The sequence below is a fragment of the Ixodes scapularis genome, unplaced genomic scaffold (assembly GCF_016920785.2).
Source record: "Ixodes scapularis isolate PalLabHiFi unplaced genomic scaffold, ASM1692078v2 PGA_scaffold1__304_contigs__length_218370807, whole genome shotgun sequence".
NCBI classification, from domain to species: domain Eukaryota; kingdom Metazoa; phylum Arthropoda; class Arachnida; order Ixodida; family Ixodidae; genus Ixodes; species Ixodes scapularis.
In genome coordinates, this window is record NW_024609846.1 from 65,437,812 (window position 1) to 65,453,535 (window position 15,724).

General features: G+C 46.7%; 1 protein-coding gene across 1 annotated transcript in view; it reads right to left on the minus strand.

Moving 5' to 3' along the window:
- Positions 1–14,716, minus strand: part of LOC8037761 (histamine H2 receptor) — a 50,682-nt gene extending 35,966 nt beyond the window's left edge. The window contains exon 1 of the mRNA XM_029981226.4: positions 13,997–14,716. Within this exon, the coding sequence (XP_029837086.1) occupies positions 13,997–14,680 (684 nt within the window). The 5' untranslated portion in view covers positions 14,681–14,716. The remainder of the gene's footprint in view (positions 1–13,996) is intronic.
- Positions 14,717–15,724: the final 1,008 nt, after the last annotated feature.

The following is a 15,724-nucleotide window of genomic DNA, read 5'->3' on the forward strand; positions in this document are numbered from 1 at the left end:
CGCAACCCCTGCAAAAGAAGCAGACGAACTTGCGCTCCACGTGCTTTATTTCACCTTATGATATACAGTAGGAAAGGCTACAAGCGCCAGCTCCTTGCTCTAGAGCACGTCTCGGCGGCACAAGCTCTCGTGCATTGAGGGCAGCTTCTAACGCTATAAGCTCGCGCTTCTAACCTTCGCTGCGGTAGAACACAAGGTGAAACAAAGTATAGACCTTTCCAATGTTTACAAAATCACAGTCCAACGTGCTATCTTCACAGCCCAGCACGTGCGTGTTCGTCGCTTCGGAAAGCGAGGAAAGCACGCGCAATACGCACGAACACTCAATATGGCACCTGCCACACGCTCTTTTTTTGGAAAGGTCTATAGGGGTTTTTTTACATCGCAGTGTAACCCCAGCGTGCATCTGGGCTCACTCGCACACAGCCCTATACTAACGACACGGCTCCGCGAGTTCAGCGTTCATCGACCCGGCTATAGGCCACGTTCTACTCGACTGCCAAAGAAGAACGCCGAGACAAGTTGAAGTGTACAAGGCAGCAAAGTCAAGAAGGGAGGGCACACGTGCGCTCAGGTCGGGTTGAAGGATAAGTAGCCCATTCATACAAGATACCACGTCTACGGGAGCGTCACGGGATGCGCGTCGAGATACGACCGCCAGTTAGCGAGGAAGCTTGACACGTGGCATACGAATCACCAACGTCTCTTTAACTCGCACTATCTCGACAGACGTATAGTGCTGCCGGAATAAGGGACGCATAAAGGTCCGTTCACACTCTTGCAACCGAGTACGACCAAGAGAAACGAGACCTGCTGAAATCTCTTAAAATTTCTTAGGACGAGGGAACACACTGATATTTTGGCACCATCTATGTGGTGACCCTGGAACTACACTCCACAAGAGTGAAGGTTTTGCGGAATTTCGGAGGTCAAATGTGGCGTAATAACTATAAGATAGGCTCGTTTATAACGTTGACAAAAGCTTTTTGAGCCAAGAAAGAAAGGATAATGCGCGAGAGAAATAGAAAATATGCCGGACCACCAAGTTTACACTGCTACCCAATAGATAGCGCCAGTGCGTCTTCTCGTTGTAAGAGGTTTCAAGGCACCTAGTTCTAAATGGTCGCAAGAGTGTGAACGGGCCTTAAGCCGCAGTAACACTGCTAACCCATCGTACAAAAGCCACGGTGTTTGCTACAGACACAATGAGAGAGGTAATTAATTTTAGGGAACCGTTTTTGGCACATCCGATACGGTATGCACTGCGCATGTGCGTGTCTTATGCGGCAGCACATGCGCAGTTCATATCGGAGGGACCATTGTACCGCATCGGCTGTGCGAAAACAGTTCCATAAAACTCTCTAGTACCTTCAGACACGCCACAAAGCGAAGCATGTTTGCATCAAATGTGTGTGTGTGTTTCGAACATGTCAGCAGAACGTGTTTGTATGGCCAGTGTGACCGTCATACAAGGAAGGTGAACACGCCTCAGACAATGTTCACATTGTCTGAGGTCTTTTGTATGATGTGTTAGCGATGAGTACCGCGGCATTCGAGTATCGGCACCCCGTTAATAACCGATCACCTTGGGAGCGCCGCCACTGTGGTGCTTATAGTGTGCAGATCGAGCGCAATTGGCGATCGTGGTAACTCGAAAAATGCGATTTCCCGAGCTCTCGATGCGGTCTCAGGGAGCTCGGGAGATCTCGCTTCGCTCTTTGGCGGACTGTTTTAACATTTCCGAAGAAAGGGAGGCCGTTTTCTGCGATTTCAGATAAATATTGGCGACTCCAGCGAAATTGACGCAGCGTAGCGGCAACGCAGAGAAGCTCAAAAGAGGAGGTCGTTTCGTTCGTCGTCTGCTATCACTGCTTGGTTCGCGTAGGCAGCACAGAAACAAACATCGTTTCCAGTAATTATTTGTATGCTTCCGCCGTGTCCTTCATACGCGCTGACTAGAAGATTTCTACTGTCGAAAAAACGCTTTGCTTTCATATGTAAGAACTATATTACGCTGCAGTGCAAGAAATGTATGGTGGTTCGCGTGCTGAACGACGAAAACGACCTCCTTTCGCCCGCCATTTTGCCTGAGCAGCGCGCCCCCTATAGTTCGCTGGAGTTGCGAATTCAGTTAACTGGTAGCCGCAACCATCCATCTATCCATCTGGCTAGGTGGCGCAAACCTCCGCAGAGCCCCGTTATGAAAAGTATAGCCGTCGGCATCTATTCATCCATCCATCCTTACATACATGCATCCACCAAGATGGCTGAAATGTCATTACTCTAAAGCACGGAGACGAAAGCTTTTGGAGGAGACATGACGCCACCAAAGGTGAAGCCGGTGGAGACTCGTCCCCAGCGATGACCAAAAACGAGCAACACCAAAAGACGCTATTGAACGGAAAGGGCACACTTGGGGGCGCTCCCATTGACCGCGACCTCTACTTCCGGCTTCACTTGAAATTTTCTTGTTTGGCTGGCTGGAGCCGGTATGTGGCCTCCTCTTCGTCCTACTTCTATGCTTTAAAGCGTAGCTCTATTTAGTCGAACTCGACATTGCGAATGCGTGTTCAAATTGATCATTATGTGTTGATTTGAAGAGAATAATCGTTTCTTTAGAAACACGAAAGCGTCAACTTACGTACCAAACTAATTTAATATTTAGCGAAAAAAAAAAGGACAGAGGAAGTAGGGTTGGGGACTAGACAGAACAAAAGAGAGAAAAGCTAAAATAAAAGAGATAGTAAAAGAAAAAGAAAAAAACATACAGATTATTGACACCAAAGTTTAGAGTGCATTGAAGAAACCAGTATCAGCCAAATCATTAATGAGTGCTTCCGCGGCATTATATTCATCCTCATAAGTTGGCCAAGGGCCAAGAGGCTGGTGCAGCCCAATTTCTTCATTAGTTCTCAGACCAAGTTCCATCTTCACCGTTTTCCTTTGAGAATCGTAATGCAGTGCAGTTGCGTGACATGTAATTGCTCTCCTGGACTGGAGAGCACGAAGATCACATATATAGCCGATTCTTTTTTGCCAATCAAATGTACTTTTTCCTTAGTGTACGCTACATTGAAACGCAGTGTGTGAATCGATGTGTCGTTATCATATCTTTTACAAATACAGAAAGTTTGATTGAAAATAAAACGAACAGTGTTTTTGTCGCCACAAAAATAAACTACGCTTTGCCAAAGGCTCGTTTTCCGTCCAAAATGTGGCGCTAGCGGTTGGGACCAGACGCCGAATTTTCGGAACTGACCATTACCCCATTCAAAAGCTTTAAGCAATTTTCGGGAACTTAAATGAGAAAATAAGGCCAATTTCCAGCAGCGGACACTGTATTGGTATTCCTTGTTTGCCGCTATTTTCACATTGAAAGTTCCATAAATTGATTATGCTTCTTAATTCCGATATTAACAACTTTTAACGAAGAAATAAAAAAAAATGCGACAGACGGAAGACACAAAAGAGCAGCAGAGGCGCACATTCCAAATATGTGACCGCAAGTTTTTTCTCAGTTACAAATATGTAAAACAGAACATTGGCACAAACCGTAAATCTCTAAAATATCGATTTGAAATATCGAAGGGTACAATTATCTCAATGGGCAACGAAGTAATGAATCGATGCTGTAGATTTGTAATTTGTTACTTTTTTCCATTTTGCGCCGCCTGATTAAACAATACAGTCGCAAAAACGTAAAACTATTTTAAACAGATATGGAAATGGGGAAATAGCCGCCACCGTCTAAAGGCAATTCAACTCCGCACTACATTTTTTTTTCTTTCTCACTTTCTTTCCCACCAATAATTAACATAGACGCACGAATCAAGAACCTTAATCGATAACTAAACGAGGAGTGCATACGGGATAACGAGCTTTTATTTAGCGGTTCACGGCTTCATTTGCGGCGCTGCAAATTGGTTGTATTGGGATCGAGTTCAAGAGAGCGCGGGACGGTGCTTCCCCCGTTAATAACCACTGCGAGCACGACCGACTCGAGATGTTCGACGCGTATTACGCGGTAGCCATTACACACGACCGTATACGCCGGCACAATATACTTATCCATATCGTAACAGCCAGTGGCGTAGGCAGAGGGGGTTTGGAGGGTCGAACCCCCCCCCCCCCCCACCCCACAAAAAAAAAAAAGAAAAAAAGCCAAACCTCCCCCCCCCCCCCCCCCCCCCCCCCCGCCGCTCACTCAGACCGTTTTGCATGGGCGTGGATCAAGGGGGAGTGCGGACTATGTCCAACTTATATGCTTTCGGGAAAAGTGTTTGTGGGGCAGAAAATGCTGAAATAAATAAAATAGGAAATATTTCTTTATTCCTGTTTATTTGATGGGATGCGGAACTTGATCTCAGATATATAGAGATAACGGATATTTCGAAACATTTGTAGGGTGAAGGATGGCAATTTCAAGGCCATGTATTACAAACTATCCTCCCTAAAATACACAGTTCAATCAAACTAAAGCGAACATAATAAAACGAACACGTGGTTATAATATAAACCAATGTCAGCGATGTGTTAAATGATTTGTAAGAACAACTGCACTACAAGCAACAGGTGGCGCTACGCTCACGCACACCTTGAGTACTGATCAGAATTACGTGGTTTCGACTAGAAATTACCACGAATAAAAAAGTTATTTCAGGAAGCAATTTACCGACTCTCTTGATCATCTCATGTATGCCAAGCACCTACACAATCAAATGCAGCCGCCTGCGTTCACGACAAAGAATATCCATTACGTCCCCCGCTTGAACCTCAATGTCAAGGTCAACATTGAAACGCGCTAGACCGAGCAGTCGCTCATTCGAAGTGGACGCTCTCAGGTGTGTTTTCAACCGTCGTAGCGAAGAGAACAAGCGCTCGGCTCCTCCCATTGTTACGCGCAGAGTCTCTAGGATCTCGAAGAGACGATGGACGTTTGGGAATCGGCGGCGTGCGCGAACTACAGGGGCGCTTCTCTAGCTATCATCATCATCGTTTGTGACGTCACGGGTAGCAGAGACTGGGACAGACCGCGCAGATCTTGGACCCCTCGGCTCGTCAGCTCGCTTCATGCGCTGTTGGGGTAACGCGCGGCAAAGCCTGTTTCACGTAGAGGTGTAATGTAGACGGTTGAGCGTGTTGGTTATTCATTTACGATAAGGAAAGAGGGACATTAGAGACGAACAGACAAGGCAGGCTTTCGACTTTCAACAAAACGCTTACTGGCTCGACTTTGCATCCTGAAGCTCGACGGGTGGCGTCGGGGAGATAGAGAGGCGTTCACGTGTTGCGTTTTTTTGGTGAAGTGATATTTGTAGTATAGGGCATTTTACCAACGATTTAAACCGCATGTGGCAGGCGTAGTCGTGCCAACAAACACTTTTGGAGCTGAGGTGTCGAAGTTGTCAGATGGTGGCGTGCTGTTCTCTATCCCGTACAAAAAGCTGAACGAGGAAAATAGAATATTCAGCGCTTTATCGCGTTACAGCGTCTACCACGGCGAATAGGGTGTCTTTTTTTTTTTTTTATTATGATTCGAACAAAATAAATCTAAGAAAAAAAAATCTCATCAAATTCAAAAAAGGAAAGCGAAATGCGAGAACTTCTCGCGTGTGTGAACACTTCTGTGAAAGCAACTCCGTGTATCCTGTTGGTTCCAATGTGCTCTGTGAGTGTTGATTTCTTATTAGTTCCGAGTTGATTCCTTTTCTTTTAATTTTGTAAGCCAGTAAATGAACATTTCCTCAAAATAACTGGCAGGAAGAAGTGGAGGCTGGCTTCCGGAGTCGTTTCGACTAAATCCCTGCTTATTCACCCCGCGAACCCGAAACGTGCGAGACCCCTCGCGATCGAAGTAATATAGTTAGTCAAATGACACTTCAGCGTACTAGAAAATGAGGAATATACCTGCTATAAATTACTACCGTTTGTATGTTTCGCCTTTGCGAACCCAAACGCGCATAATGCGTGATGCGCTCCTCAGCAGAGCTATTTTAATTTTATAAACAAATCTTGGCAAAAATAGGATAGAATAAATTAATCAATCGCCCGAATATGCCGGGCCATGGCCGACAATTTAAGAATTTAAGAACATTTATTATTTTCTTTCGAGCACAGGTCGCGATATGACAAACATCTTTGCCGCGTTTTCGATTCGGGAGGAGCTAAGCGTGATTTGCTGACGAGCATTTGCTCAGCAGCAACTGTCGAGCCACACCTGGATAGAAACGTCGGTATCGGCAAGCTCAATGCAGCGAAAACAAGTGTGCGGCGCTTTCCAACGGAACTGTGCGCACGTGCGCAGCCCAGAAGACACTACGTCAATTATACTCTGGTGAATGCAAAACCTTTTTTTAGAACGGCCTCCACAGATTTGAAAAAAAAAAAAAAAGAGTCAGAGATGTTCTGAATAGCCCTGACGCACGCCGCGCAAACTGTAATGTAATGCTCGAGGCTTGTTTTTGAACATTTTAAAGCCTTTTTAATAAAACAGCAACTTCGAGGCGCTGTTATTTACTAGAAACATAACTCACAAAAACTTTATACGCGTTTCTTTAATAAATAAACCGTTTTAATCTGCATAGTCGCGAACTAACATAGCCACTACGTGCTTTGACATAGCGGGTCGTTTCCTCGGATCCTACCAGCTGCGTCACAGGAGGGCGCCCCGCGAGGTGGCCCAAACAAAAACATCTCGTCGCCCTTAGGGCCTCCGGACAGAGGGCGACCCCCTGTAGCGCGGACGTGACGGGCGTTTCTTGTTTCTCCGTCTTGCATTTGGAAGCCCATCTAGCAGCTCGCATTGGAGTTCAGGAACTGAAACTAGGCCTGAATAGAGCTTCAAAAACTCTTCAGCGCCGGGAGCTGTCCCGCTGTCCGAGATCTTTGCAGGCAGAAGTGACGAAAGTAATTGCAACGTAGGCCGGTGCTTTTTAAATGTACCATCTAACTGTGTGATCAGGTAAGCCATAAAAGAAAGGAACACGGAGCGCTTCAAATACTCTTCCGTGCTTCTAGCGGTAATGTTACAGAAGTGATGTTGCTGACTTGTTACTCGCGGCATCTGAATTTCAACTTCCGCTGTCTCGGCCATTTTAATGGCGGCTTGGAATATGGCCTAGTGTTCGTGGGTGGACGTTTGCTCTGATTTTTCAGCGTCGAGATTTGTTGTGTGTTGCTGTTTAATGTTTTGTATCATTTTGTTTTGTCTGGCCGGCACGCGTTAGTAATGCAGTGCTACCTCAAAAAGCGGAGGGAGTTGTATGCTGTGAGGAAGTTACCACGACGACAGTAGAACAGGGAGCCCAAATGAAACTTGCTCCGTTAAAAAAAAAAAAAAGCATCTTCACCCGTTTTATCTTAACAGCAGCTCCCTAATCTTTCCATGAGCCTCCGTAGCGCCGAGCTCACCCTGCCTCGTCATTGGGGGGAGGGGGGGGGGGGGGGGAATGTCTTCGAATTCCTACCGAAATAAAATCCTGGCTACGCCACAGGTAACAGGTATCATAATTATGAGGCCTTCATCATAAAAGGTATAGAGCACACTAAATAGAGGGAAAACACTTCAGCCATCTAGCTTGCTGCTCAAAATCATTGTTGCCAGTTTTGTATGAAGCTTTTTTCTATTCTCTGAAATCGAGGGAAACGGTTTTCCGCCTTCTAGAAATGTTAAAAACATTCCGCGAGAGAAAAAAACAACAACAAAATGTTATATCGCCTTACCTGATAGACACCGGGTCTATAAAACTCAGGGAAGTCGCATTTTCGATTCGTATATAATTATTGCGGATTGTGCCCGCTTCGAACTAAGCACACAAAAATGGCGTCGCGCACGAGGTAATTGGAGAAGGAAGAGTGCCCATTTTCCCAAAGCCAGAGTCACACCTCTCATCCGTCGTCTGCAGACACGATGGCAGAGGTATTTGCGGGCACGGCTCAAGCATTGCTTTTGCCACATCGCCAGATGCGAGTGACTCAACCAAGGCGAAAACGTGCATTGTTTTGCGGGGGCGTTTAGTTGCAGTGTCGAAGACTTCAAGTGGGCGCGATGTGTCGGGGAAAGGTACTTCGTCTAGATCAAAAGAAACGAAGGGTGCGCCTTTTCTCGAGTTACGAGTCTGCGAAAAGGTCCACGTCGAATGATCGAGGAATTTATAAAACCGCTTTAAACCGTCTTAGTGTATTTGGAAATTATTTTTGACAAATAATATTGCAATAACTATCGCCAATATTTAGATCGTTAAGTAATGCGATCTTAATTTTAACCCACAGACAGGCTTTTGTCGAATGTGTTTACATCTTGCAGCAATATGCATCAACGCAAAAATTTAACGTTTAGACTTTCCCGATTTTTCAACTTTTCTAGAAACTTTTTGATTTTGCGGTTCAACGAACTAGCTCATTCATCTCTCATGGGCTCTTCAGAGACCAGGGATCACGCCGACAATATTTTATTATTGTTTTCTATGTATTGGAATAGATATTCGTGGTAACATAATTAACGTTTTATGCATGGACGCTTTGGAAGCCCGTGAACTGCGTTTCCTGTAAACTTCGTTGCGCTTCAGTGCAAAGGCCGTCGCCCTTAAAGAGCGGGCTCTAGCTCGGAGGTTATACAGGTGCTGCAGTAGCTATAAGTGGCTACATTTACTTAAATGGATTTCCTGTTAAATTTTGTGTCATAGAAAACAATAAAATATAATTGTTATTACCTCGAAACGCATCATCCATGAAATATCTAAATTGTATATGCCCCTTTGCATGAGCCATTGATCTTTAAACTGCTCCAATCGCACCCTAGCGAAAATGGTGATTTCGTTGGCAACATTGAAGCTCTGACGTCAGATAACGCAGAGCTAGCATTTCCGTCTCGTCGTCTGCCTGCGAATGAATGCCGCAGCGTGCTTTATTTTTGTCGTTGTGCTCAACTTGACTTCTTGGATGGGCGAGAGTTTTGTTACGCGGTTAACTGCCACAACCACCGGGCAGCACCTGCGATCGGCGAGACATGCAGCAACGAGCAATATGGATCGTCGCTGTGCGTATAGGAACACTGGTTTCCCATCAATATAGAGATACCACTTACGCAGCAATCATTTCATAGAAGAGAGCCACGCGCCGAGCTCAAAGCGGACAGAAGGCTCGTAAGCTGAGGTGTGAATCGTGTGATGCTGTGCCAACGATATTCAACTCCGTCCACCCACTCCTCGCCCAAATCGAATAAATTGTTTTAATTATGCAGCGAATCCAAAACCAACAGCTAGGCCATCTTGAAACGATGCCAAAAGTTATATTTAGCATGCGTGCAGCCGGATTCTGTTTGACTCGCGCGTGAAAATTGAGCGTGGCTACGATTCACCAAGTTCGTCTGAGTCAAGTGACAATCTAGAAATGTTACATGCATTTTGAACGATTCGCCGTTTTCTTCCACCCGCGGGCATCGCCTCAGAGAGGACTACCCGCAGCCACATCACCGATCCAGTGGATCCGCCGATGTGTGGACCCAGACGCCGCTTCGTGGACCCAGATGCCGCTTCAGAGGAAAAATCTGCATCCTTCTTTTTGCAAGCGCTCTTTATCCAAGCGGTCGACGTCGCAGTTAGGTACGCACGAAACTGTATACGTTTGCTCGAAGCTAACGGTTGGTTTCGAGTGATATCCTCTAAAAGGCGCGACTATTTTACACGCGCTTGGGAGCTGCACTACAAGAAACGTATTTCAGAAGGGTACAGCCTATAGGAGACTATATAATTCGAAACAAAATACAAGACATTCATCGACCAACACTTGTTATCCCGACCATCCGACGATCCTTTGCGTTATGTGACGCCACGCAGCAGCTACGGTTGTCAGCCATTGACGCTGGCGCAATTCGGGGTGCAGTTTCGTACACAGGCTCATGACAGTTTAAAATAATATTGGGACAACATATATCAAAACAAAAATGACGCTCGTCTCCATGAAGGCTTCCTCGCCGTAACGAGCGGAAAAAAAGCTTAACTACTTCCGGTTTTGACCGGCAATTCCTTCACGCAGTTGGGGTGACCAAACGTTCTGATACTATACATAACGCCATAACACCACGTGTGCTCACGTGGCTGTAGGGGGTGTTCACCGGACGCCATATTTGAGTGCGCTGTTTACAGCGCACTCTCAGAACAAGAGCACGATTACAGGCTGCTAAAACCGGCAATCTTTAGGGTGTGGAATGCACGTTGCAAAAGCACTGTGGAAGCCCACTGTTAGCTCGCGCTCACCAGCCTGTGTGCTTTTTACACACACCGACGAAACTGGTTCTAGCAATTGATTATTCTGGTCGTGACATCATCGATAAGAACCATTAGAGGGAGCCACCAAAACACTTCGTCGCCAATGTGGAGCGGAAGTTCGTCTGCTTCTTTTGCCGGGGTTGTGGTGACGTCAGAAAGACGCCGAGCTATGATTGGTTCTGAATGAAGGATGATGAATAGACCTCAAGGCAGCTTGCTTTGAGGTCTACCCACTATCCTTCCAATCAGAGCCAATCAGAACTCGGCGTTCTGACGTCACCGAAAGAGAAGCAGACGAGCTTGCTCTCCGCATAGGCTCTTGTCCAAAGCGAGGGGAGGCACCTGTAGCCCCCCAGCAACTGCACGCTCTTTACCAGGAAAAACAAAAGTGCGGTGTGGACACCCTCGCGGTTCGCGGCACCGACCATAAGAGATAACTCCAGACACGAGCACGGGCGATCGACGGACAGCACTGGCCGGTCTCTGCAACAGCACGGTTTGTAAATAACGTAAATAAATATGTAGTTATCTTACGGGAGGCACGATACACCCTCTTCGCCTCGATGCAGAGCGGCGTACAGGAAAGTATAACACGGAGCGTCTTGCGTACCCTCCGACCCCATGCACGGATTGTGCAAATATTCGAGCTTTCGAATATCCATCTCTCGACGTCGGTTTTTTTTCTGCTGTCACGTAGAGCCTGAAGATGACGACGCACGAACAAGTCGTAGTTCGGGAGATGGATCGCAGCGCACATTTGCCGTAGATGCGAATGTCAGGAAGCTGAGATTTTGCACCTGCCTATATGAGAGAATATAGAAACAAACATATATACAACTCTACATGTTTGCAATAAGTATATATGTATGTCTTAGCGATTATGTTGGCTAATTTTCTAAAAATAAGTAGAATCTATCCTCATATTTTTAAATGCAGATAATGTTTTTTTTTAGTTGATAAAAATGGATTTGAGACTTCGTAAGTGTTAATTCAACCGGACGTTGTACAGCTTTGTGCGTCTATAAATAAAAGGTTACAGACTTACTTGCAAAATATAGCCAACGTCATGGCTAAGATATGGTGATCAGCCGTATGATTCAATAAATAAAAATGAAACTTGTAGCTTTTGTCCAGATCGCTCGTCATTGCGTATATTGTGCTTTGTTTATGTTACCACCAGCAAGGTCTCAATCTTTGCTTGGCATTCATTTTAAAATTAAGTATTTGCACAGCCGTATTAGTGTCTATATTGTTCACGACTGCACTGGATGCACGAAAACGTGAACGCTGGGCATTTTGGTGGAATTTTATCATTTATTTATCTTACGTCGACATCATACGCTGCACTGAATTGCTGTTGGCACACGCGATAAGTTTGTGACAATAATTTTTTGTTTTGGAAAAGGGAAGGGGGTCACAAAGTTTAGGACATTTGAAACATCTTCATAAGAAAAAAAAAACATTAAGAGGTAGAAGAGGTCCATGCAAAAGGAGAAATGTTAAACATGGCGGTCTGCCTCGGTTCGCCGAAAAACGTAATTTAGACCGACTATGGACCTCTGACGTAACGCAAGCATATACGTTTGCTTTCGTCAGTCTGCGAAAACCCTACAGGAATCGTAATGTAACACAAAATATAAAAAAAACTAAGCATGCCGCATAATGGTGGTCAAATATTCGCGCCTTCCACGGGATAAATAAAAATAGACAACCAAGGCAACCGGTGCGTCCCCGATGAGGGCCACAACGTAGCGCAAAATTGATGGGAAGGTTCACTTCTTCACAACTTTGTCCCCCATAACGTGTATCAAAATGATCATGAAACGGAAATTCCATCACAAGAGTTAATTAAGCAGGTAGTGAAGTTTCCCCAATCGCAGCTCTCCGCGAGAATGTAAAAGTCACGAAATATAAATAAACGTAAACCAATAAAATAAAAGGAAATCAAAGGCGGTTAATATTCATTACATGTTTCTAATTCGTGATAGACCACATTGTTCCCTTTACCTTATACTTAGTCACACAAAATCAAAATGCGACCGCTTCGCATAAATATTAGATAAACGTGCTGTCTCAAACGGTGGGATCATAAAACAAAAAATTCGACGTCTATTGATATTAAAGCAAACGCACTATCGACACTGATTATTTTATCATAGTAAGCTCACACGATATCGACTACATTTTCTGGCTCATAATACGTGCGTGTCTCTCAAGGTCTCCGAATATATTTGCTATATATGAATCTGAACTTGCGACTAATAGTTCCCCGTTCCTTACATTGATTTATCAATGATATTTAGATTCAAACTCCTACGTAGCCAACGCTAGTACCGCAATATTCGTCAATGGGTTGGTCGACACTTGCACGCCAGATGTACCTGCTGCAGCCGCAAATGTGGATGCACACGCCGCGGTGCAAATTCTACAGAAAAATAGGCTTGTCAACCAAATGCTACGTGGAATGTTTACTATAGAAACTTCGGACAAGCTTTCGCGAAAAGCCTCGCACAATCCGTAATGTCGACGCGGAACTGGCTCTGTTGATGTGTGCCGCCGGGTATTCTTCCGAAATCTTACCCAGTCCAACTACCCGAAAACCAAAATTACCGATACGTGGAAACGGTGGCGTACCGTCGTCTTTTTCACCCTTCAAAATACATGTTCCATCATTTAAGCAGCTGGACGCTTTAACGGATGACTTCCTCGATCACCGACGGTTTCATCGAATTGTACGACCCTTTAAAAACTTCGTCGATCAACTTCGACCAGAGAACCCCGTATAACGAGGTGATAGTCATCATTAAACCTCACCTCTTGACTGAAGCCACTGCCCTGACAAACCGAAGCGGCCAACGTCCGTCGCGGAAACTATTCCGATTGAGCGACAACCGTGACCTCGTTTGTCGGGGCCAACGCACACGTGGGGGTTACGACTGCTCCACTGCCGGGTTGGACACGGATGCTCGTCGCTCTGGTTTCTTTTGAGACAAGCTTTCACCGGATAAAGCCTGGGATAACTTAAAAGCAGAAAAAAAGAAGAAAAGAAGATTGATGTTCATTTTGTTGTCGAAGTCTTCAATTGACTTGTCCCTTAGTACGACTGGTCAATTAATACGGTATCGTAGACATGACAAATCTGAACGAGAAAAGCGTGGCAGCATTTTGTACCGTCATGTACCGCGTAAACTTTTCTTTATTCAACTTCTTAGAAACTGCCGTGAAAATTCTAACAATATTTTTGTCGACGCCCACAAAATATTCTATCATATTAAAAACAAAGCATACACATAATTTTTCGAGCTAACTACTTATCGCAAACGGGCAGTCAGCGAATCAACCGACGGCTTTGGCTGTATTATCAGTGCAATTCAAATGTTCCTCTTACTATATAGGTGTACGTCTGTATACCTGTATCCGCTGTTCAGAAGCTAATATATTACACCAGATTCGTTCGGCGCATTACCCCTCTATGCACAATTCAAGTGCGTTGTTACATCACAGACGCCTGCCGCTTGTTCCGTTGGTTACAAACCAACCGACAGACACAAAAGCGGGTAAAAGCTCAATGAAAAAACGCTATCGTATTTAAAAAAAAAAATAGACAAAGCATTCGCGAACAAGCGGAGTTTGTGCCAAGCAATCGTGCGTTGTCCCAAAACAGGCAACGTCGGTGACAGCGCCCACGGTGAGGTCAACCCGGAAAGAGAAGAGAAAGTGCCACCCACCTCGTAGATGGCAGCCACGATGCGATGCCGGTGCGTCCTGGCGATGAGCAGCACCTGCAGGTTGGAGGCGGCGATCAGCGACGCCGGAAACACCAGCGCGAGCCACACGTAACTCAGCGCGTATCCCAGTTCCAGAGGTCCGTTGCCGGCGCACTGGGCCACGCAGACGCAGCGGGCCGCCCGGTACGTGTACGGACAGACGCGGGCCAGCGGCGGCACCGCCGCGCTCAGCGCCAGCACCCAGGACGAGCCGAGGAAGACACATGTCCGTCGCGTGTTCACTAGGCGCGAGTAGTGGAGCGGACTCGCGATGGCCGCGTACCGGTCGCAGCTGAGACCGCACAGGGTCCACACCAGGACCGTGGGCACGGCTGCCCACAGGGTGCCCTGCGTCTGGCAGGCGCCCGCCTGGGCCTCGGGCTCGTCGAGGGCCGCGAACAGCACGTTGGAGCCCAGCACGAGCAGACACAGCAGGCTGTCCACGAAGGCCAGGTGCAGGAGCAGCAGGTTGTTGGCCGTGCGGAACTGGCGCTGCCAGAGGAGCACGGTGAGGATGTAGGCGTTGAGGACGAGGCCCAGGGTGGCCGCGGCGCTGGTCGAGAGCAGGTGCAGAGGGGACGGGCCGCCTTCGACGGGGAGCAGAGCGGGCGCGGCCAGGAGGGTCCCGTTGACGCCGGTCCGCATGCCGTCGGGGCACGCGCACGCCTCGCTGCCGCCGCGGCCGCCGACTTCTGCCGACGCTGCCGACGCTACACGCGATACTGACAGCGGGAGGCGCGCGGCGCGGCCAGCGCGGCCGCTCCCGGAGCCGTCGTCGTCGGTCGTGGCCGCGCCGAGCGCTGCTCGGAGAGGCGGGTTTCTGGGCCGTTGCTCGGTGACGGAGCTGACGGAGCTGGGAGTCCACGCCTCGGAGAAGCAGGTGCGCGCGGAAGAAGGACGGCTGGGAGGGGGATGCGATCCTCGCCGCTCCGATGGTCGACTCTCTTCTCTTCGGGCGCGCGTCTTGTGCGCGCGTACCAGACACGAAAAACACTCGGTTAATTGCAATTTAAAAAAAATCCTCAAACAGGCGAGCTGGTGAAAATTCACATTAAAAAAGAAAACCTCGAGTGTGAGCAAACTGAAAAAAAAAAGAGACAGCACTCACAGAGTCTCAAACACGGCCGTGTTGGAAAATGTGTTCTGCCCCCCCCCCCCCCCCCCCAATCCTTTTTTTTTTTTTGTCTTCTCTCATTTTTTAGGGTTTTTTTTAAGATGAAGCACTTGGATACTCGACGGATGTGTGCACTGCTTATGAACCCGGCTCGAGCGTGTATACTTTTCCCACTGAACACGCACTAGCGAAACTCTGCTGGGTGCTTTCATTTAAAATTGTACATGCCTGCCCGGGTGAATATTATGATTTGCCTCATATATATGTGAGTGATTTCAACTCAAATCGCGCATGCTAAAAGTGCCTAATTTTTATTTTTTTGCGAGAAAAATATATGTTTTGGGGACATTTCTAAAAGTAGAAAGTGCAAAAACCGGAAGTTTCCCGTATTTTTTGTTCTCGAGTAATGGAGCGTGGAAGGCGCTGCGGCCGAAATTGGCGTTTTCCCTTGCCGTCGCAGTTCGTATGTTTGACACCCTCTGCTACCGCCATTTGTTTTCCCTTGCCTCCTTTAAACTTTTGCTAGCATTTAGTAGGTACGGTAAATACACTCTATATAAATTACGACTTTATGT